The following is a 27,404-nucleotide window of genomic DNA, read 5'->3' as shown; positions in this document are numbered from 1 at the left end:
ACGGGCAGGCCTTCTGTTCTTGCTGGAATTGTTCGCGGGTGGGGCCCCCATCGTGGCGCCACTGGGCCAGTTCGGGGATCTCGCTGAGGGAGGCGGCCTCGTCGGGAGAAAGTTCGGATGGCCCGGCCTCATCGTCAGGTTCCTCCGTGCCGGAGGACGGTGATAGCTCTGGGCCCGTAGGCTTGTCGGTGGCCGCGGCAGCGGCTGGTTGGGCGGTCATGGACCGGGTGGTGGCGCAGGCCCACTCGGGCAGCCCTAGCATCCCCAGATGCTCGCGGTGCTCCACCTGGGCCCAGGGGGAGCTCTCTAGGTCATTTCCCAGGAGGCAGTCCACGGGGGCGTCATCGCGGACAGTCACTTTTAGGGTGCCGGACACTCCTCCCCACTCGAAGGGGATCCTGGCCATCCGGCACATGCTCTCGGTGTTGTCCGCGGTCCGGACAGGGCATAGGACATGTGGCAGGATTTTTTCGGGGGTCACCAGGTGGCAGCAGACAGCGGTCACGCTGGCCCCAGTGTCCCGGAGGGCTTCGGCCCGTCGCCCATTGATGGTGACCCACTGCTGGTACTTCTGGGTGTTGCTGGGGAGGGCCGCTCGGGGCACCATTTCTCGGGAGCCAAGGCATACGAGCGACATGGCAGCGGGTTCCCACTCGGGGGATCCGTCGTCGCGGTTTTCCTCCTCGTCCTCTCCTTCCCCCAGGGCTGCGGCTGCTATTTGTCGGGGAGGGGGCCCAGCGGTCCCGTTCCGTCGGTTCACGGGGCAGGCCGGGTCGCTGGCATAGTGGCCGGTCTGCTGGCAGCCGAAGCAGGTCACTGGTGGTCGGGGTCCAGGCCGGGCGACGGGGGTCCCCCTTCGGCCCATGGTCGGGGACGTGTGGTTGGTGGCTGGGCCTCGTGGCGGACTTCTGGGCGGTCCGGCTGGGAATTCTCGACCGCGGTGGGACCCCCCTCCTCCGCCCCACTGGCGAGGAGGACCCGTGGTACTCCGTTGGTAGTCCCCCACAGGGTTCCGGGGGACCCGAGTGTTGACCCATCGGTCTGCTTCGGCGACGAGCTTCCGGGGCTCTGTCAGTTTACTGTCCAGGAGGTGTTGCCTTAGTTCCACAAAGCAGTTGTTGGCGAGGTGCTCCCAGACAATGAGGTCGAACAGTTCATTGTACGATGTGACCTTGCTCCCTTTTATCCACCCTTCAAAGGCCCGGCTGAAGAAGTCCACGTACTCGACCCATGTGGTACCGGGGAGCTTCTTGCAGTCTCGGAAGCGCTGCCGGTACATCTCGGCGGATAGTCCGTAGCGGGTGAGTAGGGCTTCTTTCATGTGGTCGTAGGAGGTCATCACTGCGTCGGGGAGTTGCAGCAGGGTATCACGGCCCTCGCTGAGGAACCTCCCCCATAGGCCGGCACCCCAATCCTTCCGGGGTATCCGATGGGAGGTCATGGCTACCTCGTAGGCTCGGAAACACTGCTGGATGTCGTCGTTCTTGTAGTATTCTTTGACGACATCCTTGGGGATATGAACCTTTGGCTCGGTCAGTGACGGAGCGTCCCGGGTCCCGGGGGTGCTGGTCTCCCCCGTTTTGGCTTTCAGTTCGAGTTCTTTGAGGCTCCTCTCGTGCTCGAGGGTTAGCCGTCTCTCTTCGAGTTCCCGATGCCGTTTTTTTTCTTCAATATCCTCTTGCAGCCGTAGTTGCTCCAGGGCAATTTTCTTCTCCGCCAGTTGGAGCTCGCCGTCCAGCCAGAGTCGGGCGAGGTCCATTTCGTGTGCCCGGACCCTCTCTAGTTTTCGCATTTCTTCGTGGGATAGGCTTGCTTCGGGAATGCCTCGCCCCCCCATCTGTCGGGGTTGTGGTCGGCAGGTTTTCGTCCCGGGCCGAGGTCCCTTCGGTGCGGGGTGGAGTGGCCTCGGCTTCTGCCCAGGCTTTCAGGGCTTTCTGCATTTCCTCCTTGGTGCCCAATCCTGTGGTTGGGATCCCTTTGTCCTTGCAGAATTGTTTGAGTTCTTTGTGGGTGTATTCTTCCAGTTTTTCCAGCTGGAAGGTTGCGGCCACGGTTGCTTCTTGGCCGTCCATGGTTCCCTTTTTCTTTTTCCGTCTGGTTAGGTAGTGGGTGCGTTACTTGCCTGTACGATTGTGTCTGGCTCGGATCCCGTCGCTGGCCACCAAATGTTGGAGGGAGGACCACCGGGGAGTCGGGGGGACTACTCCGGGGCACCTTCCTACCGCAAGGTTATAGCCGAGCGCCGCTGAGAAGCCTCCTAGGAGAGGTCCTTCTCCTATGATCGTACTAGGCCCAGTAACACCACCACACAGGACTCCGTATCAGTTGCTTATCTTGGTTCTTTATATAAAAAGGAGCACGGTTCAATATTTACAATGGGATCGAGTGATCCGGTAAGAGTCTCAATGTTCTTGGAGGGATAGGGTAGCGGGACAGTCTTAGTACCAGCCAGGTACGGGAAGGCTCTGCGCCAGACCTTGGGTGCTGGTCTCAGAGCGGCTCGGACGTGGAGAGCCGCGACGGCGTCTGCAGGCTCAGGTGGTAGTTCCGCTTGGGTCGAGCCGCGACACAGTCAGCAGGGCTCCGGTGGTAGGTCCGCTTCGGTCGAGCCGCGACGAGGTCAGCTGGGCTCTGGTGGTATGTTTCAACAAGGTCGGGCCGCGACAGCGTCAGCAGGGCCCCAAAGGTTCGTGAAGGTCTTGTAAGCACGATGGAGCCGCGACGTCGTCAGCAGGGCTCAGAGTGTCGGTTCAGGAAGAGTCTTTCTCCGTAGGGTCAGCCGCGATCCGATCAGCAGGGCTCTTGACTCCGGGATACAACTGTCCTCTTGTTGCCGGGTCGCCCCAGATATAGGTCTGGAGCCCTTTGATGTCCGGACCCTTGCGCCCAGGAGGGCGGAGAGGCCGGGTAGGGCGCGGCCAGACGCCCAGCAGGAGAGGCGCCAGGCCCCAGAGAGCTGTGGGGCGATCGCACCTAGGTGTGGAAGAACGGTTGGGGGTCCCATCGATACTGCCCTCCGCCGGGAGTGGGAAGGGCTCACGTGGTATCCCCCAGGCCAGGGGTTGGCGCCTCGATGTCGGGCCTCGCTGGGACCGAGGCCGGGTAGAGCAGGGTCATGTAGGTGGTCACGTGGAGTGACGTATAATCCAAAATGGAGGAGCCCCGAGGTGCATGGGACCTCGTGCGGCTTAGCGAGGGGGAACAGGACCACGCCACGAGGCCGGCTCCAACAGCTAGCAAAAGGGATTGCTTATAATTCGCAATCACTGATTTAAACACTAATTTATCAGCTATAGCATAGTTTTTGCGCCAGCACCTTTCGGCCCGTTTACATACTAGTTTTATATCCCTGAGCTCTCCAGAATACCAAGGAGCGGTGGGTAAGGCCCTTCTCGGGATCAATTTTCTGGGGGATGCTGCGTAAAAACATGCATCTTTTAGCCAACTGTTGTACAAACCCGTTGCTACTTCAGGATCATGCGAAAATGTAGGCATTGAGTCCAAGAGGGAAGAATCAAGATGTTTGGCATCGATTTTACTCCAAGCCCTAATCGTAATCTCCTTCTTATGTTTAGGGCCGGAAGGTCCCGTCATAGCATACTTAAGATCAAAAATAACAACTAAATGGTCAGACCAGGTAATAGGGGGGGCGGAAATGTTACCTAGGTCATAGTTATTTGAAAAAATCCCGTCAAGGGTATGACCTTTCGTGTGAGTGGGGGAGGAGACCAATTGTTCAAGTCCCCCTAGGGCCATGGTGTGAATAAGCCTGGCTGTGTCTGGATCATCCAGATTTTCTAGATGAAAGTTGAAGTCACCTAGCACAACACATGTTTGTTGACTCAAGCGTTCTTCAAATAATATATTCAAAGAATTAAAAAGGTCAGTCTTGCCTCCGGGTGGGCGGTAAATTAAAATCCCTTTAAAAGGTTTGTAGAGTGTGGAGCAAATGTTAAAAGACAGAGCCTCGCATCCGAGGTCGTAGATAGGGAGGAAATGAGGAGTCAGTGAATCATGATATATCCACCCCTTTTGTGAGTACGATCAAGAGAATAGCAGCAAAAACCGTTAGGCGTGGCTTTAACCAGGTCAGGACCTGAAGTACTGTCAAACCACGTCTCTGTGATAAAGGCCAATTTAATATTTTTGACTTCCAGAAACAGAGCACATTCGACCGAATGCTTAACAAGCGATCTGGCATTAAATAGGGCACATTTCAGGTTATTAGCCATTCCAGTGTTAGTATCCGCAACCTGAGAGGTTTCCTTATGTCTAATAGGAAGATTAAGTGGTGTTGGGATCAAACACATGCACTCGTTACACATTAAAGCCCCATCAGCTCTTCCTACCGCATCAATAGCTTCAGGAATATTGTCCAGAGACAGTTTATGACAGAGTAAGCCTTTGTCAGCATGATTCCACAACTGTAGTTCCTCCACCGTATAAACTTGTCATCTACATGGTATAGGGGGACCAGGGGGTCTGGCCCTGGGCCCTGCCTGGGTGCGGACGGGCACAGATGGGCTTGCCTTAGGCACGCCTTCGGCGCACCAGCGGCGCGCCCGCTGCGCGCGTCCGCTGCGCGGGCGCGACAGTATGCTCTTAAAGTACTCCCCCAAGAGCCACTAGACCGCTAACCGGCAGAAGTGGAATAATCCTCTTCGGAGCGAGGCTCCGTGAAAGTGCAGTGCAGTGCAAAATAGCAAAATGGCAGCAGACTCCCACTCCCCACTCCGAGCAAAATAAAAGGATGTAAAAACAGGTAAAACCAAATACGATTGTTTTTGTTTAAAAAAAAAATATGTAGCTCACAGTGATTTCTCAGTTCCAATTCACAATAACACCACCAGCGAGCATTGCACACAGCTTCGCTAAGGCGATCAAGTGCTGCGCGGGCGCGACAGCATGCTCCTAAAGTACTCCCCCAAGAGCCACTAGACCGCTAACCGGCGGAAGTGGAATAATCCTCTTCGGAGCGAGGCTCCGTGAAAGTGCAGTGCAAAATAGCAAAATGGCAGCAGACTCCCACTCCCCACTCCGAGCAAGATAAAAGGATGTAAAAACAGATAAAACCAAATACGATTGTTTTTGTTTAAAAAAAATACGTAGCTCACAGTGATTTCTCAGTTCCAATTCACAATAACACCACCAGCGAGCATTGCACACAGCTTCGCTAAGGCGATAGAGGTATCCAATACCATGCTATGAAACATGCTGAAAATTCATGTGTCCAAGTATTCCTCAAAATCTTGGCACTGTTTTATTTTGCCTTTGTGACCTACTAAGGATATGCCTGTAAAGAGAGGTGCAGGCCAGAAACGTTTTAAGGGATGGGCAAAGTGGGCTCTTGTCCAGGGCCTCAGCCTTAATGGGGGCCCCATGATAACTCTGACTATGTTCTCCACCCAGTCCTGCCTTGATGTCCTCCAATGATTTTTAAACATAGATTGTTTTAAGTTTCATTTTCCTGTATAGCAATGTGTGGGAGTCTATTTCAGATGTGTTGTAGAGAAATGTTGCGTTTTTCAACACTATGCAACATTTTATGAGACATAGCAGTTGATCGCAAAGATTATTTACAATAATATTAGTAAGCTGCTGCAATGCTATACTATTGAAAGCACACATCACTATACTTCATATTAGATGGAACCACATTTAGAACTTGGACCAGTCTGCCTGTGCAGTGTCAGCGACCTGGCCTCAGAAATCATGAATTGCTCACAAATGATCATAAATTCAAAGCTGTTTCAAACAGGGGCCCCCAAAATATGTTTGCCCAGGGCCCCCCAAAATCCTTAAGATGTCCCTGGTGCAGGCATCGCCATCTGCTGTTTCGTTGGTGACATTTCAGAGTGATCGTGTTGGTTAAGTATCCACTCCCTTTTTGATGAGTTTGCACACAGGTCCAAATAAGTGTGGCGTGTGCAAGATGTTGCACAATGCATACAATGAAAGCACTCCACTCCTTCTGATCTGATTAAAGTTTGTGCTTTGATGTGATCTTTCTAAAGTTGCAAAAAAGTGATGGATGCAATGACAATTATTCTCAGCCACTGGTGATTACTTGGGCTGCATGCCAGTCCATTGTTATTCTGTACACCGTGCACCTCAGTTTGGACTCAGCCATACACAAATCCGTCTTCACCCTGATCCAGTGGGAACAGTACAGCCCGAACTGCCTGGCCAGGTCCTCCGTCGACCGGAACACAAGGAACACAGGACTGCTTTCAACCTAGCTAGAGCTCATCAGACAGGTACAGCTTTGTTCCACAGACACAGTGTACACAGGACCCACGTCTGGGTATGCCTGTTACACTTAGTGCAACACACTAAAGTATACAAAAAAGTGATAGATGGAATACTCAGCCACATAAAAATCCGTCTTCACCCTGATCCAGTGGGAACAGTACAGCCCGAACTACCTGGCCAGGTCCTCCCTCGACCGGAACACAGGGAACACAGGACTGCTTTCAACCTAGCTAGAGCTCATCAGACAGGTACAGCTTTGTTCCACAGACACAGTGTACACAGGACCCACCTCTGGGTATACCTGTTACACTTAATGCAACACACTAAAGTATACATAAAAGTGATAGATGGAATGCTTGAAGTAATCTCGGCAATAAACAAATGCAATAGGCATTAACAGTGGAAAAGTAATACAAAAACGAACAAGCCGCTGGCTGAAGGCGGTATGCATATGTTTCCAAAAAATGAAGTAAAAAATAGTTCATTGAAAAAATTCAATTAAAAATCATGAAATGGAAGTAAGAGTAAATTTGGAGATTGGCCAACCATCCTGGAATTGTAGTTGACTACTTTTTAGGTGGATGTGCATACGTGCACAAGTAAAAGAGCTAAAGTCTTAAGAGGTCTGACTTTTTTCTCCATTCCGCATTTTGTGGTGGGAAAAAACAAAATGGAAATACATACTGCATTGACAACATTCAAAATACAAAAGAAAGGTATCTAAATGCTACCATTGCCTTACCTCAAGTAAGATTTCCTTGTTTTTGTCATTCATGTCCTTCCGTTCATTCTTCCCTTTGTTGGCATGGTAGAAATTCTATTAAAAAAACATATTGCCAAAAAGATTAATACAAGTTAAACAGATTCCAAAAAAGCGCTTCATGTCGATGTGAAATGAAGTCTGTCATCGGGGACAGATGCTTAGCTGTCAAAACATGGCTGCCTGAATCTCATTATGAGTGATATTTACCTCAAACGTTTATACAGCTTATCAGCTAACTCCTCGGGCCCAGACAATCATCATGGTATGTAAACGAGGGAGACGCTTTGGGCCAGAGCTGCAGAGTCATTTTTGTTTTTACTCAGAGAAACAGTGACAAAATGTAACTATTATGACAAAAATAGAAAGCTTGCTCTTCTTGTATTATTTATTCAATAAGTGTTGCCCCTGATAAAATCATTAATTGCTGCACCAAAGCAGAATGTATTAAGTACAAGCTGTGCATACAAAAACACATAAAAATAAGATCCCTCCAGGCAACAGAAATGATAATGAGCAGTTAAAATGATGCAAAATCTATTCTTAAAGAGACACTTTCAATTTAAAAAAATTACTTTTTAACTTTACACCTACAGGAATTTTATGTTTAGTCAGAAAGAAAGTGCCCAAGAATTGTTTAAAATTTAAGATGAAAGCAAAGGCGCTCAAAATATCTTTAAAATTAGACCTTGCTGATTTTAGACATGTGTACCTGAAGTAGGATTGCAGTGTGTGAATTATATTAAATTACTTGGTCAGTGTTTGGTCAACATATAGTGTACTGTGAATTTAAATATAAACATATCATATAAAAGAACTCATTGAATCAGCCTGATGTCATTGTTGTTCCCACACATTACAACGCTGGATCAACGAAAATTAAAAAAGACTGTGAATTAAAGTTTAATATTAGGAAATAACATTTTTAACAACTTAGGTGCAGCATTGAAATCTCGACCTAATACAATCCATATGGAGTGGAAATATGAATTTGAGTCAAAAGGAACAGCATTATAAAATATATATTTTTATCTGTGTGCATACACCGATCCATATGAAACTTTTATTCCTCAATTTCCGGGACTTCAGCCTCCCCATTTTAGCCCTGTATTTCCTGGCCACATCACGACCTGCCGCCATAAGGGAAAATTGTCGAACTGTTTCAAGTATTTTGATGTGGATAGTTCATTTCATATGCACATCAACATTGTCCTCCAGCAATATCTCAGAGACTGTTGCTAGAATATTGGGAACCCAATATAGGCATAGTGTAGGACACATCCAGATTGTATGGTAGACATCCCCAACACGTCCACATCCATTGACGTATAGTTCACAGTGAATCTTGTCAAATGTAAGCAAAGGTACTCAAGTAGAATACATCCTAAGCAGTATTTTTATATGCACTAACCTGAACCCATCCCTTATGCCACCTCATTGGGGCATTGCAAGTCCTCCTCCCACTCAGGATCATCCATCGCCCCAGATTTGGTGCCCATTTTAACCTTAGGTTGTCCAGTGGACACAAAGTATGATTAATCAGCATCTGTAGAGTAACATAATATTTTTCTGGATAAGGCTTCAAATAGTATTCAATGTTCAGGTGGGGAGCTTCTCCGATAGAGCAGTAGCCTCTGTTACATGCACTCCTACGGCATGCCTGAATTGTAAGTATCTAATAAAAACACAGTCTACTAGTGTAAACTCTTGCTGGATTGTGGAAAGGAATTATTGGCGTTATGTCCCCATACACCAGCCAGGGATGATACGCCAATGTAATCCTAATTACTAAACCCAGCAGGTCTTTTAACTTACTGAGCCTTTTGCATACAGATAATGTAGTGTATCCGGCATATATATCTTTCTATCATAGTTTTGTTGTGGTAGCCCACTATAATCTCGCCACGGCATCAAGTGTGTGTTGGTAGCCAAGTCATCAACCCCCTCCCATACAGCTTAAATATACGTCTATAAGGCCTAAGATGTGGTTCCTGTAGAGAAAAGAAAACCCATTAATTTATGACCAGTAGTTGTGTTGCATAAGAATATGTCTTGTTATCCCGCATGTTTTTTTTACGCATGCCATTACAATATGGTCATTACAACGACCGCGTTGTAACAACGCATGCCATTATTCCGTAAGTTGGAACAACGACTTGCTCGGGGGGGGGGGGGGGGCCAGGATGTTGGAATAGTATAAATTACTATTCCAACCCCAGTCTGTGCAACAGTAGGGAAGCTGTTGGATTTAATATCCAACATCTTCTGACCCCTAGAGAAAGTCGTTGTTCCATCTTGCAGAGTAATGGCATGCGTTGTAACAACGTGGTCGTTGTAACGACCGCGTAGTAATGGCATGCGGTGTTCCGGTTTCGAGGTAAATGATGTTTACCGTTGCACAATGATAGTTGAATAGATATAGGAGTGTGATCCCCTCGTCATACAGCCCAAGCTAGCCTTGATTAACCGGCTTTCCATAGCAGGGTTTGAAGTGCAACATCAACCATTTTAAAGTGGCCCACCAGTACCCAGAGCGTGTGTTTTGAAGCAAGAAAATCAACTTAGGAAACACAATCATTTCATATAGCATTGAACAGCTGAGGAGTGAAAGACGGAGCACATGCCAATGTCATTTATCATCCTTAGATTTGTTCGGTACCTGACTTAGATTAAGTTCTTAGAAGGCCTACCTATCTCTTGTGACTAATACAGAAGACATGTTAAAGCCCTTACATCTGTCCTAAAGGGAAATCTGAAAGCAGCCCTTTCATGTCATGTCGTCAGAGGGAAGAGAGTAGACTTATCCCAATTAACATTAAAGTCAAAGTCTAGACCTACTGTCTTGAAATATGCAGGATCCCATCTGGCGTCTCTGTTCCCGAGTTCCCTTTTGATGGCATCAAAAGGTTTATGCTTGTTTTGAATGGCTTGCATGAAGTTAGAAAAAAAGGGGATGCTGGCATTTTCAACCTTCAGGGGTCCATGCAAACATGAGGCTTGCAAACTGACATCCCTGTCGCTATAGGTGAGTAATTGGGCTATCTACTCTGGGTTGAGCTCCGAATCTGGGAGGCAGAATTAGGACCCTTTTAGTGCATAATTTGAGCCGGTGGTTGCTGGTGGGGCAACCCAACGCTCATTTTTTAGGCCTGGAACTTACTGTTTTTGATCTGACATTTCCTAAGAGCAAGAGAGGGAAAACACTCAAAGGGGAAAGAAGGAGAAAGAGAAAGACAGATAAACCATCAAAAAGGGGGAAAGGAACATGCAAGAGTGAGATAATGGGGCATAATGTGTCTGGTGGTGAATTAAAGTGCCTGAGGTGGCCCTGGTATTCAGCATGCTAACATTTAATATCGCCGGCTGCGGGCTTCTGAGCATTGCTTTGGGCACCGGCATTCATTGCTTTACAAATTAAACACTGGACCCTTTGCACTCACTCTACAGAAAAAACACAGAAAACAGATAAGCCCTTGGGTTGTGTGCAGGGCCGGACTGACTGTAGCGGGCACCGGGCAATCGCCTGGTGCGCCAAACAGGTGGTGGCCGGTTTTGGGTCCCTGGGGGCCGTTTTTGTTTCAGGGCCGTTTTGGCAGCATAAATGCAAAATCGGCCCTGTAACAAAATCGGCCGGAAACCGGCCCTGGCAAAGAGCTCGGCGGCACCCCTAAGCCCCGGGGAGCACTTTTCCAGGGCCGGTTTTGGTTCCCAGTCCGGCCCTGGTTGTGTGTGTGTCTACAATCAGGACTTCAACATATAGTTCGACACTCCGTCACTCACTCCCCTTTCTGGCACACTCACTTTATGTACTATTCACACACAGCCCTTGCTGTTGTATCAACTCTTTCTGACACCTTGTGAAGATCAATACAAAAGAGGTAGACGTCTTGTGTGATTCTTTGCTCCTACATATATAGAGTCTTTTTCACCACCCCAATACTTCCTTTAATATAGCATAAAAGTTCACCGGTGAATTCATTGCTCCCGCTTATTAGGGGATTTAATTTGTATCACCCATGTGAATTCTACCAGGAAAATCAAGAAAGCATATTTCTCCAGCCAGTTCTATTGTGATGCCCTTGCCCGTCTGGCACAGGCCAAGTTCCTCCAATTTCTGCAACCCTGCATCAAGAGCTCCTTTTATAGTCAATGTAATAGGTGCCTGTGTGGCAATGCCAGGACATCCGCATCACCAGGTGTAGATACTTATTGATCTTTCCAGAAGACAAATTGTATAATTGCCAGCAACAAATTTGACGCCAAAAAAAGAGACACTAGTCGGATCCATTTTTTATGCATCTTTCTTCATCTTGAGGGGGACGAAACCAGTTGTGCAAAGTCAACCGTTCACTTCTTGCTCCACTGCCATCAATCGACAGAAATGATCTGATATTATGTGTCTGGCGTCAGTTCGTTTTTGTAGGAGTGGTTTGTGGCACTGTGGCAGAACGAAGGAAGAAGAGAGCCAAGAGCACTTCTGTCGTACCGATAGTCGCCTGATAGTGTCAATATAACAAAGAACCCTTGGCCAATCACTCACGTCAGGTCTTCTATGCCGATCACCCATTCAGTGGTGTGCCAATGACCGGGACCAGCGCCTGTGGCCTATTTCAATGTTTTACAAGGGGAATTGAGTCACCCCTCAACCGGAATTTGTAGTCGTCCACATTAAGTATTCTCTGCCCCTCCTGCCTCTGTACCCAACTTCCTCACCAATTGGATAGTTAGCACTGGCTATGCAGTACAGGAGTGTGGTCCTCTTCTGTGCCCCTCTGCGATCTCACTAGCTCTGAAACCCGATTCCTCACCGCACTCCCCCTTTTCAGTGGATGCAGGAGCAATGATCCATCCATTGCTTCACAACCCCTTTGCAAGGTACTCTGAAACCACCCTTCAGGTCCCCAGACACCTTTATTGACCCCCCCCCCCCATAGTAAAGGAGGAAGGCAAAGCACAGCAGCACTCCCGATCCACTCCACCGTGCTCACTGATGCTCTCACTGCCTTGGTTCCAATTGGTGCGTTTTCCATCTCAAGTGGCCATCTTCCACAAGTGGTAAGACATGCACCCAAGCAAAAATGACTTTATACAAGTCACTAAGTCTGGCAATGCTAAGTTCATATGTAGATGAATACATGCGTTATTCGGATATGTTTTTATGCGCTGCTGTTTACGCTGGCTGTTGGCGATACCACTTGTAGTTTTTTGTATCTCGATAGATGCATGCATGGCTGCATAAAGAGTGTATCATGGTTGCAGTATAAGCATCAGAGTATATGACAATGGCGTCCCATGATGTTGCTAGGCACTTCACTCATCTCCCAGATATTTGAACATTAAATTCACATACTCCTACTGTTCACACAATATACCAGGTATAACCATCTCATTGACTCTGAACTGGCAGGTTGTGTGTGCCTTCAGAGGGAGAAAAGGCTGGCAGTGTGCGTGGAGTGTTGGAGCCACCCGGAGAGAGGCTTCACACCTTCAAAGGACGCCCTATGCGAGGCACCAGAGTATGAATCACGAACACTACAATTTCCCTGAAGTCAAATTATTCTCACGATGCCTGAAAACGGCTGGAGTCATTTTGATGTTATCAAGCATAAGTTCCTTGTTATCCACAGCATCCTTGCTATGCAACTGAGCAAGGCTGTTTCTGCAGCGAAGACCTTTTTCTCAGAACATATGGAAAACCTTGGAGATTGTTAACATCTTTGGAAGTGAGTGACGTCAGCATAGGAGTATTTTCAGAAATCCAATTGTTTCGTGGAAAAGACCTCTATTTGTCTATTTCAGATATATCCTTAAGGAAGTTTAAACTTATATTTTCTTTTTATCATCTTTTGCTTATCCACGTGAGGAATGGGAGAGATCCTCATCTCTTAAATTAAAAAGGCTTATGTTTATGTCTATAAAAGCGCATGGCTGCCCGAAGGCTTCCCAGCGCTGACTAGAAGGTGCAGTCAGGGCGAAGAAGTTATTAGGGAAAAAGCCATGTTTTTTGTTTTTTCCTTAATACCAGTTCATCTCTTAGTAATCGCATTTCTTTAGGTAGGGAGTTCCACAGACTCGGAGCCAGATGAGCAAAAGATCTTCCTCCCCATTTTGATCTCTTTATTCTTGTCCTTTTCATGAACAGATCTGAAGAGGATCTTAGAGATCTACCTGGAACATAAGGAGCTACAAGCTTTCTTATTAAGGCTGGGCCTTTGTCGTTCATGGCTTTGTGGGCAATAGAAAGCAATTTAAATTTGATCCTGGCTTGGATCGGGATCCAGTGTAGCATTTTCAGCGTGGCCTTCGCTGACTTTTGTCTGAGGATACCTAGTGGTATCCTGGCTGCGGCATTCTGAACCAGCTGTAGTCTGTTTGATATATTTCTCAAGACGCTTATACTGTATTTGGGTAGTGATTTGAGTTTTGTGAAGGGATTATTTGATATCAATATTTTAACACACTTGAGGATTTTAATGTATTTAAGGAACATATATCTTCGGCGGAAATATGTAGCGATTGAAAGGGAGGGAATTTCATCTTGTTATTGTGATTTTAAGTGCCAAACAAGTTATTGAGATTATTCTTAGAAGAAAATGAAAGTATGCTATTTTATTGTTATGCTTTGGAAACACTTGCACTTTGATAGGTTAGTGGTAGTTAGTTGTACACCGACTCTATGCCATTTTAGATTTCATTGTCAAAAGATGATGGGCGTGGGGCCATTGTTTCATGTGTTTTAAAATTTATTTGTATTAGTTGTATTAATTATAAGGCTGAAGCAATAATGAAAGATTGATTGATTGATAGCTATCAATATGTACTTTATATTTCTAACGATTATTGTTGCTACAGTGTAAGAAAACAGCCTTGAATATATATTCCATCCAAAAAAGATGCTATCACGAAAAAAGAAGTAGTTACCTTATCAGTATATGGAATGAGATAATTCTAAATATTTATAACCTTGGTTTCAAACCGATTTTTTGTGTTCCAGTGTTGAAGATGTGAACATATAAAGAAGGTATATAATTTGAAAAACCAAGAGTTAAGCACTATAACTTATTACTAAAATACTAATGGTGAGGCCCTGGTAAAATTTAAATTAGGCTGGAGTAATACGTGCAATTTGGGGAATTTTGTTTTACTCTTGTCATGCTAAATTCCTGAATTTACGGCGTTATGCCACATCCTGTTTTTACTTGTCGTTCATGAAAACATTTGGTACTGACTTTGCAGGAATTTAGCTGTTTTTTTTTACTACACAATGCGTTCTTGAGTCAAAAATTGAAGCAAGGGTACCTTTAGTTCTAAAATATAGTACTAAATGATGAATTCGTATTTCATATAATTATGTGTGATTTTCCTAAAACTGCATATAATTATGAGACAGCAAATTATGCAAATTTTGCACATCCCTACTAAAGCTCTTAATTTTGTTTTCAGATATCCATTATGAACTAGTAGAAGGCAATGACCATCAGAGTGATGAGTCAGTGTGGTGATATCCAGTGTTTCTGTTTTCTTTCTTATTCTATTACTATTTCTCCTGTCCAATGTTAACCAAAGTTTTCCTCCCATGCATGGTTGGCTGTGGATTCAAAGAAGTGTGGAAACATTCATCGCTCCAACTGGATCTGGATTACAAGGTCAGTAATTTCAGACACCTTGTCTACCATGGAGGGCAAAGCGTACATGGGCAGATAAAATGTAGAATGGCTCCTAGGTGCAGATAGCAAAATCCCTGTGCATTGTTTTTTTTTATTTAGAGAAAATAAACTCCGAATATGGGAGTACGTTTTTTCTGAAAACATGGGATCTGCTCAGCAAACCTGCATTACAGAGATGTCCACCAGGCAGGTGGGATCTCTAAATAGGGGGGGATCACCTCTGTCAGAGTGGTGGAGGCTATTGCCTCCATCTCTCTGACAGACCAGCGCGTTGTCTGCCAGGGTCTGAATTACCTTAGTGTCCTATTCACCAGGGTCTGAATTACCTTAGTGCCCTATTCACAAACCCAACCAAACATCTCTTTTTTATGCCTGTCATGAACCCATTAAAAGGGTTCCTAGCATGTGTAAGTGGATTTATGAGTGTATATTTCTCCACCATGAGCATGGAGAAATCTGCTCTCATAAATCCCACTCAAGGGGTAGGAAGTAGGCATTCCAAGAGATGTATAAAAACATGTATATTTGCGGGCATTCCCTAACTTCCCTCCATTCCTTTTCCACCCTGCAAACAAAAGGTTGGAGATCTGTTTTAACCAAGGGCTAGAGTAACTCTCCCTCCATGATGGGAAAAGGAATGGATCACCCCCACATTTACTGGGGGTGTACATGAAGGGCTTTCACCAGGAGGTAACATTTTTTACCATAAAAGTGTGTATGCACCTTAGGCTTCTATTCCTTCAGAATGTGTTCCTCTGCATGGGGAGATATGTCTTCAGGAGAGGCATAGTTCTTTTTAGAGGCTATCATGTAGACATGTATGTATTTTTTGGGATTTACTTTTGCCTATTTTATTTCTTAGACATGGCCGTTGTTCTTAAGCCAGTGATATAGGACAATGTATCGGATTACCTATTGATTGTGAAAATATTATGCAGTATCCAAATTTCATTTATGTGTTTGAAAATATAATTGATTAAAGGTAATGTGTTTTAGAATATAATGAAATGATACACACAGTAAATATTTGTGCTTGTTCGATGCGAATAAGTTAAATATAGAAAATGCGCTCCCCACCAAAATATATAAACGTTATAGGTTCTATTTGTGCAGAATAGTGTAAAATAGCTGGTTAGTATGGGTGGACTGGCCAAGTGGGTTTTAATATCTGCAGTGCCATTGATACAGACTAGTTTGTTTCTTTAATTCTTAAAACCCGAACAACAACGTCAATGACCAATGAAACATGATTTGTCGAGTATTGCCAAATGGCCATTATGTTCTGCATTAGATTTGCACACCTATCACAGCACAAAACTAGGGTCTGGTTGCAAAGCATTTGCTGTGAAAAATATAGCGACTGCTTTGCAATCTGTACTTTGCACATCAAGCTCTAAGTTTCCTTCCCCTGCCTTCTTCAGGCCCTCATCAGCAAAACGGAGTTTGTTGTTAAGGCCAAGATTGGAACAAGGGGTCAACTTTGGTATGTCAATGAGATTCAAATGGTGAGTGATGTAACTTCTGCTATCCCTGGTATTTTGGTGAATCGGCGACCCTGACCCCACAATCACAAACACTTTATGTATTCTCCTGTTTCAGTGTTTCCAAAACTGTGGGTCACGAGCCACCTTTTGGTGAGTCACATAAGTCCAAGCAATACATAAAAATGCCTTTGTATTCTATATTTATCTGGTCACATTTTCTGTGCTTCAAAGACAGAGGTCAAATGTCAGGCTATGCCTGCTGAGAAATTGCCGCTTATTATTTTAACATGGGCATTGGTGTTTACAAACTCTTCTCACTTTGCAGTCAGAGAAAGTAAAGTGAATTATGTGACAATCTTGCTGAGGTACCGTGAGTGTTAAAATAAAATGCTGTAGGAGGTAATTTTTTGTAACATACAACAAAATGTAAATAACTGGAAATGAACTGTACACAAACAGGAGTCAGGAAAATAAAAATAAAGCACTTTTTTTGTATTTCTAAAATGTGATGGAAACAAAGATTTTAATAGGACCAAAACCAATCAAGACACTTTACCAGGTGACACACAATTGATAAATATTAACAGAACCCTGATTTTCGCACATTGTCATTTGTGTGCAATATGGTTGTGTCAGTAAAAATGTAAGTCTGTGCAAATGCAGTGGCCATTTTAATGGAAACTGTGTTGCCTGTAAATGACAGTGCACTATCACATGATGCTTTAGTTCCATTAAAAAATCGTACGCCTCTCGTACATTAAAAGTAGGTGGGTCGCAAAATGTCGTTCAACAAATTTAGTTGTGGTTCTAAAACATTTGGGAAGCACTGTCCTATTTCATTAACAAATTAGCCTCAAATTGCAAACTGGGTCAGTGTAACTACAAACTGTCCCTCGCATAATAGTCACCTAGATGCCTCCGATGATGTTAGCGCGAATCAGCAGTGCAGCCATCGCAACTCAATAGTATTGAATAAATAAGCATACGAAATACAAAGTGTTAATGAATAATCAGTGTTTGGAGTTAGGCATAGGACTTAGGCAGGGAAAGAAGGGGCAAGTATAAGAATATGTGGATGGACAAATTAAGCCAGTGCCTGCTGAATTACATTAACTTGTAGAGCAGGGCTTCCGTGTGGAAATGTAAGTGTTGGAAATCCCTTGGCAGTATGGTGCCTGTTAGGGGGTGCAGGGCAGTGTTCTGCATCTGCATGCTATTTGTCAGAGTGAAACTGTAGCCTGAAATGTCAGTTTTGATTGCAGTGACATTATAACCAGCAAGAGCAATTTAGGAAAACATGTCTGCAGGATTTAGAAAAGTACATTTTGATAGATGGGGTGTCAATGCCATCTGGCAAAATGAGAAACTGCTGTGGGTAGAAAGACTTACAAAATAAAACAATTCTGGAAAAAGAAGAGTTTTTTAAACTTAGTTCAATGGTCTTGAAACCAGATGATTTGGTGCCCAAACTACACTGATGTGCCATCCTAACTGGCAGATTCCATACAGTGACAGCAGAAGTCCACCTTTCTGGATGATAGCAATATTCTGAAATTGGGTGAAATAAGGATACTGTGTTATGTTCTTAGAGCACCTTCTTTTACCCAAAGAAACATAATACAATTATTTTTCAAAACCCTTTGGCAACAGTCAGACTTTTCCTCAAATGATGTTCATCTTGCTTCAGGGGAGGGCTTATTGTAAAGAATACCCTATATATTCCATGATGCAGTGCTTAAAGTGTGCCGGTGGGTGCAGGTAGGAGCACGATAACTCATTTTTGAGGACTGTTACTTGTTTTTCATCATAGGTTTTGGACCCAGAGCAAGAGAGAATATCAGCAAATGCCGAAAGAAGAGAAAAATAAAATAATGGTGATAAAGGAAAAAAGCAGAGATGCAAAAAGCACCTTCAAGAGTGGGATAAAGAGGCATGACGCATAAAGAGTTGGAAGTAAGAGCCGTGAGATGGAATCAACTTTGGGCAGCCTGGGTAATTCGGCAGCGCCGCCGGCGGGCTCCTTAGGAAGACACTGCCCCCGCACTTATTTCTGTTCTAATAAATAAAGTAATAAAATGATTTGGTTGCCAGTATTTTGTTATATGCCACAGTCAGAGCCAATGCGCTCAGGCGGGTTCCCAATGGCCTTCACATGTATCTCCTGAGAACAACACATCTCAATGTTCCTGCTCGTGTATCCTGGATGGGTTCAGCATTTCTATTAAAAACACTGTGAGAATAGTTGGTATTCAAACAATGTTCTCTATTTGGTAATGTGTGCTTTTTGTATAGGGCGCCAGATCGCAAAAGCGTTAAAGTGCACAAACAAAAGCACCCTCTGAGCAGTATTGGGTATGTATACTTTGAAAGAGATCCATCTACTCATTTTATAATGTCCGGATTATATTACTTGCCACTTTCTTGACCTAAATTAAGTTCACAGGCTTTTCACTTCCTGGCCCATCCTAATCCACATCTGTTAACATTAGAAGACTACTTTTGCACATAACTTGGTGGCCCCCAGTGACTCGTTGAGAGTTCATAGACTCACTGTTCACAATATCACCAAATTCGTCACCTCTTCTTCCGCTGCTGCCAACCTATGAAAGTCTTCAAGGGAGGTGGGTTGTGCTTGAATTGAGCCAGTGGTTTCCAGTGAGCACCAGGCACCTAAGCATCAGCACCGACGCTTTTCATGAGCACCAGTTAAGGACACATTAATTTTAGGGGAGATTAAGTGATTTGCCCAGAATCACAGGCTGTTGAGCCGATGCCGAGACGTGAACCTGGTTCCCTAGCTCCAAAGTCTGCAGATCTGGCCTTTATGCACATCCTCTCCCCACTTTCATGGTTAGCAGTTGGTTCTGTTTAGGTGGCACTAACAGGAGAATTGGGCTGGTGCAAGCTGCCACCTGACGACAGCCCGGCACTTATTTTGTTTTTTTTACAAATTAACCACTGGCCCGGGTGCACTTCTGTGACCTGCTTAAGTCTTAGGGGGATATTCTGAAGAACGTGTGATAACTACTGTAAAAGTAGCTTAATGCAACTCTTCACATCGCAGTCTATCTCGGGAACATAACACCGTCTTAACGTGGTATTCCCAAGCCGGCGGTACCATGCGATAGGCCCACGATAACACGCAAAATGTTCGAGATAAAGTCAACGTAATGCTGCATGCGAAACACGAACGCAAAAAAAGTGCCGCTGAGGCCAATCACGATACAAAAACCAGCGAAAACCAGCCACAGGCCTGCAAATCCCACACGTCATGTGGGAAAATGCACTATAAAGGCAACGGAAAAAAAGGGAGAAAAAAAGAAACTGCGTAGCACCATGGATGCACCCAGACCGAGTGCAGAGGCCAACGTGAACCCCACAAGCCCCACAGACCACCAGCAAGGAACAACGGGGTGGGGGAAGGCCAAGGAGAAGAGTGAGAGGAAGATGGGGTGCAGTCCGCAGGAAAAGCAGATCAGAGTCAGGGAGGTGACAGAATACTACCATCAACTGACACACAATTAGACCAACGTGAATGCAGTCGGAGTGTCGAGGAGGGCAATAGAGGAGGCCACGATGCGCTGGCATGATGTGAAAAGTCAAACCAAGCACAAACCCGCTGCCAACAGGAAGGCAGCAACGGCGACAGGAGGTGGAAGTCCTGCGCCATAGGAGGAGCAGGAGGAAACGTGGGCCACAGTCATCAGTGTGGAGACGCTGCAAGGAGGTGGGAGTCAGGACACAGCTCGAGAGGACCTGACACAACATCAACAGGGTGAGAAACGACCAAGGACTGGGAGTACGGGGGAGATGAGCACAATGGCACACATGCACAATGATGTGTAGTACACTGCACACCCACAATGCCCCTGGATCATGTCCCTGATCCCGTGGCACACTGCAGCACACATACATAGCAATAACAGCACATCCGTCAACAATGTGGCACAAAGTGCAGAACAGAGGACACAACTGGGTCCGCTCATGTGCAGAAACAGGCCAGTCACATCTAACATAGCAGGAAACTGTGACACGGAAATGCACGTGTACAACCACACATCCGTCATGTAGTCCAAATGTCCACTGTCCCACATCAAAATCCAGCACCTCCCAAGCAGTCACAATGTACATAGTCATACAGTCTGCATGTAAACAAGAACAATGCGCCAACATACATGTCAAGACAATGTCAACATGCATCTCCCCTTCACATTGCAGAGGGACAAACAACACCTCCAGCAGAGCAGACCAGTCTATTCATCAGCGATGCTGGAGATGACCATCACACCTTCGACACCGACGCCCCACAACAGCTCATGGACATCCCAGGCAACCCACCACCAGGACCAGGGCAGCCAAGCTACATAGAGGAGAACCCAGCCCCTGCACAGACCACACAGCAGGAAGCACCTACCAGCATGGTTGGCTCCCAAAACCTCACCGAACCACGCATGGCATCCCAATGCCAGGTGTCAGGATGCCAAACGGAGATGGACGAACAGGTGCAGGTGGGTCCGCAACCATGGAATACAAACTAGAGCACATGCGTGGGTGTCTAATTCCCCTCAGGGACCACCTACACCACACAAAGAGACCCACACTGCGACAGAGACGCATGCATTTGCACATTTCCAGTACTGAACCATGCCCAGAGGCACGCAATCATCATTCACAAACCCACGCTGGACCTGCGTATGACGGCCCAGTCCACTCCTCTTATGTATTGAGTGGGTGACGATTAAGTTCCATGACCAAGGTCTACCACTCTGCCTGCGGTGACATGTTGGCGTCCACTGTACACAACACAATGTAATGTTGTCGGGCCCAGGGTCCTCATGCATACATAATGACCACATGGACACACACAGATCGTTTTGTGGAACTGGCCATGGGCATGTGCGCCCGGCCCCTTTATTGGCAGGGCCACATGCACAGTGACACCTGTGCTGGATGTGTGTGGGGTGAGTGTGAGACAGCCCCCACGGAGTGGTTGGTGCTGGCAACAACTTGAACAGTGAACACCATTAAAACTGAAACTGCAAACACCAGCATAAAAGAGACAAATGCGTAGCATCATGGAGGTAGCCGGAGCAAGTACAGAGGCCAACCAAAATGCAAACAGAAGTGTCCGTGAGTTGCAGTGCACTGAGGTTGGGGCACCTGGAGTGCCGAGCAGGGTATCAGGCAGATTATGGCATCCACCACAGGTGTGAGCAACTCCATTAGTCTGCCAGTACGACTGTTCCGACTCTTGCAGTTGGCGGTTGGAGGTGGTTCTGGCGGTGGTGGCATGTGCCTCCTGTGGTGATGCGTCGCCCGGGCCGGTCAGTACTCGATTTGATATGTGAGCCCTGGTGTAACGCAGTTGAGCCTGGAGGCAGCGGACAGCGCAGGGCCACATACACATGGCGTCAACGACGGTGACTTGCAGTGCAGTGAGATGGGCCATGCGAGCTGAGCGGGTCCTCATCGTTGTCCGAAGTGAATGTGGTGGAGAGTTGTGGGGGACAGTGGAAGGGGTCCTCCAGGGCATGATGCAGAGGGTAGAAGCTGTCCGGAAGCAGCAAATGGAGGAGTGAAATGCTACTGCCTCGTTTTTGCCTCCAAGTCAGTATCACCGACATGATGGTGACGACAACCCCCAGTCCATGGAATCAGTCGCCACCATAGTTCAACCAGAAAGTGTCCATGGATCTCGGTGAACAGACTTAGTGGCACCGGAGCTGAAAGGGTATGCAGTCTATGATGAGGCCTGTACAATGATATCAAGTCTGCCATAAACAAATCAAGACTGAGTTTGAAATGTGTGACCTACTCCAGCACAGTGTGGCCCGAGACAGCGGTCAGCGTGGGCCAAACACGGTTCAGCAAACTCCTCCTGGAACTCTAACACATGACGTTGACATGGCGTTTGGGGGTGATTTGTGGTTGACGGAGGTAAAAGCACCAGAGCTGAGCGGTTGTTCAGTCAGCGACGATGACGTGTCCTGCCTGGTACAGACTGGATTGGATTGGTGTGAGGCCTGCTGGACCGCAGTGTAGGCCGAAGGCATAGTCATCAAGGGCCCACAGACACTTGTGGTTGGGATGCTATGCACAGACTTGGTGTCATCACATCGAAGGGAGTATAGTGATTTAAACTCTGCCTTCATGTGTGTACTCGGACATTGTAGAAGTAAGACTCAGTCCCAGATGTGTGACCTACTCGACCGCAGTGTAGGGCAGAGGCAGCGGTCAGCAGGGGCCCACAGCCACGTGTTGTTGGCTTGCGATGCACAGAGTCAGTGACACTAGGGCAGTTATCGGTAGTGTTCGATCACCTCAGTAACAATGATCCTTTTTTCCTCCTGACTGAAACGCGTCATCCTCTTAAGCCTCTCCTTGCGTGCAATGATATGTACTCTGCCATTGAAAAATCAAGACTCAGTTCCTACTCCAGCGCAGCGTGGCCTGAGGGCAGTAGTCCGCGTGGGCACACAGACACGTGTGGTTGGAATGCTATACACAGACTTGGTGGCACCACATCGAAGGGAGTATAGTGAGAAAAAAGCAGCCATAATTAATGTTCTCTGCCATTGTGTAATCAAGACTGAGTTCCAAATGTGTGACCTATTAGTCCGCTATGTATGCCAGTGGAGTACGTCACCGAGAAGGGAGTACTGCGGGCCTGTGTTGTGAAGGCCGTGATGGTCTGAGGAGGCTGCCTAGTTCACGCCACTCGGGCTTGGAGCTTGCACCTGCACGTGGTGGGCTCTCTTCGACAAACGCCAGTGTCGGCAGGTGTGCATTGAGGCATAGGTGCGCAAGGCCTGCCAGGACTGGTACGGGGACCAGCGGCCCGGGGTGCAGCAGGCGCACAGGATCGCAGGCAACACCGCTCACGGCTACGGTGTCAGGACCATGGCAGGTTGAGGGGCGCTGCCCTGGCAGAGACGTTGGGCATTCCGGAAGAGACCCACACCCAGAGCTACGTGCATTTTATTCACACCCCCACACTGGCCTAACGTACGCCGGGCCAGCCCACTCCGCTAACGCTTACAAGGGGGGACGTAATAAGCTACATTTCCAGGATCTTCCCTACTGGCTGGGGTGACACTGTTGCATCCACTGTCCACTACACTCCAAACACCAGCAGTGTATGTCGACATGGATATGTGTGTGGTCTGCATACTGCAGTCTGGCCATCCCATCCACGCCACACTTGGCATTGTGTACATTCTCATTCATCGGTCACTTGCCTCCTTCGCACATGCCTGGTCCCCACCTCTTCCCACAATCTGCTATCGTGTGGCTGAGGTGCCATGCCGTTGATGGCTCATGTACATGGCTGGCCCAGGTTGCCACAGTAAGTTGTGCTGTCGTGTCTGGTGGGTGGGCATGTTGTTTGGCATGTTTTATACGAGTTTGTGACGTGTGCATTCCCAGTGTTGTGAGTTGCATGATTGTGGATTTGAGGTGTGTGTTGTGTTCATTTGGTATTTGCCAACAAGCAGCGCATTTCCGTAGGTGCCAGCCTGGAGGCGCCGGTTGATGATGGACTGTCGGAGGATGTAGGACTCATGCACTCTGCCTCGGTGGTTGGCGTCGACATTGGTGTAGATTTCCCGGAGGTCCACTATTGCCTGCACATTGATGGACTACGTATGCTTTCGGTAGCGGATGTTGTGTGCAGTGTTGCCAGGGGGCACAAGTAGGACATGTGTGCAGTCAATTGCCCCCTGACACATGCGGGAAGCCAGCTCTGGCGTAGACGCCTTGCTTGGTCTCCAGCTGTGCATGCGCAGTGTGGGGGGAGTATGGGTACTGGGGTACCAAGCTGATGATGGCATCCAAGACAGTTGTCATGGATTTGGATTGTGCTGGCTGTGAGACTCCTCTGACTCTGGCAGTTGTTGGTTGGAAGGTCCTAGAAGCCAACAGGTGCAGCACAGCCAGCAGCTTTGTCTGCGGAGGGTTGTTGGTTGTCCGCTGTGTTGGTACCGTCAGCCTGTGGGCAATGGTGCTCAGGATGCGTAGGATGGTTGTCCTTTTGAGACTGTGATGGGCAATGACATACCCTGGTGTTGGGTCTGAGAGGTTGGTGCGTTTTCAGGAGGTCGCTGTTTTTGTCTGCGCTGCCTCAGTGTTGGTCCGTGAGGGGGGCAGGGGGGGTTCTGGGGGGGGCTCCTGGGGGTGGTGGCGGAGAATGTTGTGGCCCTGTTGGGGCTCCGAGCTGCATGATCAGTGGATCCATGGCATCTGTTGTTCTTTAGGTGTGGCTGTGGTCTGGGCTCCCTTTTCTGGTGCCGTTTGTAGTCCAACTTTGCACCAGGTCAGAGCAGGTGTTAGTTGCCTGCTGCTAACGCGCCTTATCGCCTGTTTTGTGATCTTATCGCAGATCAGGCTGGTCGTTGAGAATGTTGAGGTGTGGTGTTTTTTTAATAGATTTTTTTATTAGAATTAAAGCACAGATTCATCAATACAATATCACCTTCAAGTGCGATTTACATATATCATAGCGCCACATTATACATAACTCACAAGTATTTGAAGAGTTGGAGGTTTTACTGTCATAATGCCCACTCATTACCACATCTTTTGCGAAAAGGTTTAGATCTCCCCACAAGTGCTATTCAATATTCATAAATGACAAACAGTTAAAACTTTGGCAAATCCCTATTTCGAGCGCTCATCTCCATATCCTCTGATGGAGAGGTACAGATTTCCCCTCTGTAAGAGTTCCACCTGCCCCATTTCCTATCCCATTTTTTGGGGCAGCCCCGCTGTTTGTAGACCTATTTTTCTGCAATCATGCAGCGATCCATTTCTGCCACCCACCCCACCGTTAGTGGCCGTGTGGTGGATCCCCAGTGCATTGCGATAGCTCGCTTCACCAGTAAGTATCCCAGTGCTACCCATTGTTGCTCTAGCTCTGTCAGGTCGGTGCCTCCCATATATTCAGAATCCCCATTTGTGGTGACAGCTGAAGGGGTTTACTCAGTGTGTCTCTCATTTTATCAGTGGCACCGTTCCATAGGGGGCGTATGACAGGACAGTCCCATAGGACGTGGTAAAAGGTACTGTCTTGGCCACATCCTCTAAGGCATAACGCATCTTTTCGGTTTCCTATTTTGGCCAGGAGTACCCCGGAGAGATAGGATCTGTGAAGCATTTTCAATTAGGCGAAAGCGATGATTTATTGCAGTTTCCCTTGGGGACATTAACGCAGTTTGCCACTCTTCGTCGTCTAGGGGCCCGAGGTGTCGTGTTGTCGCTGATTTTTCCTTGGGAACGCCTACTCTGCATCTCATTAGCAATAGTTGCCGGGGTCATCTGTGGCGATGTTTTTTGAGGATGCTATCGCAGGAAAACTGGTGATATCGGCTGTTTGCACCAGCTTGTGAATGGGGCGCTAAAGTGCCGATAACTCAGCGATAGCTCCTTGTGAATATGCCCCTTAGATTGAGTCTTCAGATCACTGCACTCAACCAGCTAAGGCAACTTCTAGAGATTAAAATGTGATCCCTATCTTCCAATTCATTCCCCCTTACAGTGACAGATAAGTCCTAATTTACCGTTAATATGAATCCTTTGCATTGTAACATGAATTTGTATGTGGCTCACATACTGGCAAACAATGGTGTGATAGAAAGCCACGGCCACAGATCATCAGCTTAGATAGGGGATTTAGGTTCTGGACTCTGTGAAGACCAAGGCACTTCTAGTTGAATTGTATTGGAAAAGATGGTGGCCTGAATGCCCGTTGCCCTTACTATCCCTAGGTAACTCACACTGCATATCACGTCAGCAGACGTAAACTTTTCCACAGCATTGCTTCTTTAGTGGTGAGTAGTTTATTAGTTATGATTTTTCGCCACATTTTTAGAATGAATCTTTAAAAGGTTTCCAAAGGAATCTGACATGAGGTGTAACACACAAAGAGCGTATACGAAATGATAAACATGTACAAATACTTTTTTTTCAGTCTAGGTAAGCATGTGGCAAAAACACATTTCAGTAGCCCATCTCCTCAGATTGTAATGCCCAGCATTCTCATCCTTATGCTCTTCTCGGGATTATCAGAATCAGGCCCCAGTGACACTGCATCCCTTAATACATCTTACAACATACAATTATACCCAAATACATTATATGAGGCCATCTAGGAAACGACCAATGGAGTGAGAAATATCCCAGTCACAGGTGAGATGACACCCACTATTAAACAAGACAATTTTATAAATCTAGAACTTCAATGTGCTTAGTGTTGGGCAACCACTCTAACGTAAGTGGACCGCAGTTTCTTCATCACCCTTCAATTCTTGCTTCACCCACTTATTGTGCAATAAACAGATTAGAAACTGCTGCGGGGTTCCAAAAGGTATTGTTTTCCCTTACAGGAAACACTCAATTTTGCAAAATAGAGCATTCCTGTTGTGCACCATGTCTTCCCTTCTACGTTAAATTGGCTGGCAAATATCAGGAAAAAGCAAACATTCCACAGTACTATTAGAATACATTTCTTTACCTCCATGCCTTAGCCAGGATATAATTTCGTGTGTCTCTGTCTTTCAGCAAAAACATCATTCTTTGGTCTCTCATCATTTCTCCAAGGCCTTCCCCACCAGACCTCAAGCGATGGCAGTTCACCACCACCACGTTTGATCCCATCCTGTTCAAATCCACTGCCCTGCTAACAAGTGATTTATAAACGACTGGCGATTGCCACCTCTAGCTCATGTAGAAAGCCAAGCATCCATAACCCTGCAGCCCTCAGCTGATTTCCAGGCTTGTCTGTGCCTACTGCTAAATGCCTGCACTCCTTCAGTGAGGTTTTGGTGATACTCTGTGTACCTCACATTTCTGCTTCTACTTTTTATAGAATTATGTTGCTGCCGTCTGGAGGTGCCCTCCAGTTTAACCATTCTTTTTTTCCAGACTGAACACTGTCTCAGTTTGCCCAGATTAGCATCTGTGCACCATGGCATCCTCCAAGGTTTCTTCAAAAGCCTCTCTCAGAGGGTTGTATGAAGGAACAACGCAGGAAAAAGACTCTGCATGCCTTTACCACGCATTTTCACCCCGCATTTGTTTTAGAACGCATATGAGTTTACAATGTATGCCTTTACCACGCATTGTTTATATATATATTTATATAGATAAACAATGTATTTGTGGGGGAGACCCCCCATGCCCCCAAACTTACCTTAAATGCGTGGTAAAGGCATACCTTGTAAAAGCATATGCGTTCTAAACCATGCG

At 46.6% G+C, this 27,404-nt stretch overlaps 1 protein-coding gene across 1 annotated transcript in view; it reads right to left on the bottom strand.

The window, feature by feature from the left end:
• APBB1IP (amyloid beta precursor protein binding family B member 1 interacting protein) overlaps positions 1-27,404 on the bottom strand; it is a 788,839-nt gene that overhangs the window by 190,961 nt on the left and 570,474 nt on the right. Inside the window, exon 9 of the mRNA XM_085631699.1 lies at positions 6,995-7,069. Coding sequence (XP_085487825.1) covers positions 6,995-7,069 — 75 coding nt within the window. The remainder of the gene's footprint in view (positions 1-6,994; positions 7,070-27,404) is intronic.

This window comes from Triturus cristatus, chromosome 10 (assembly GCF_964204655.1).
Source record: "Triturus cristatus chromosome 10, aTriCri1.1, whole genome shotgun sequence".
Taxonomy (NCBI): Eukaryota; Metazoa; Chordata; class Amphibia; order Caudata; family Salamandridae; genus Triturus; species Triturus cristatus.
The sequence above is the reverse complement of the archived record's forward strand: the minus strand, read 5'-3'. Positions and strand labels throughout refer to the sequence as shown.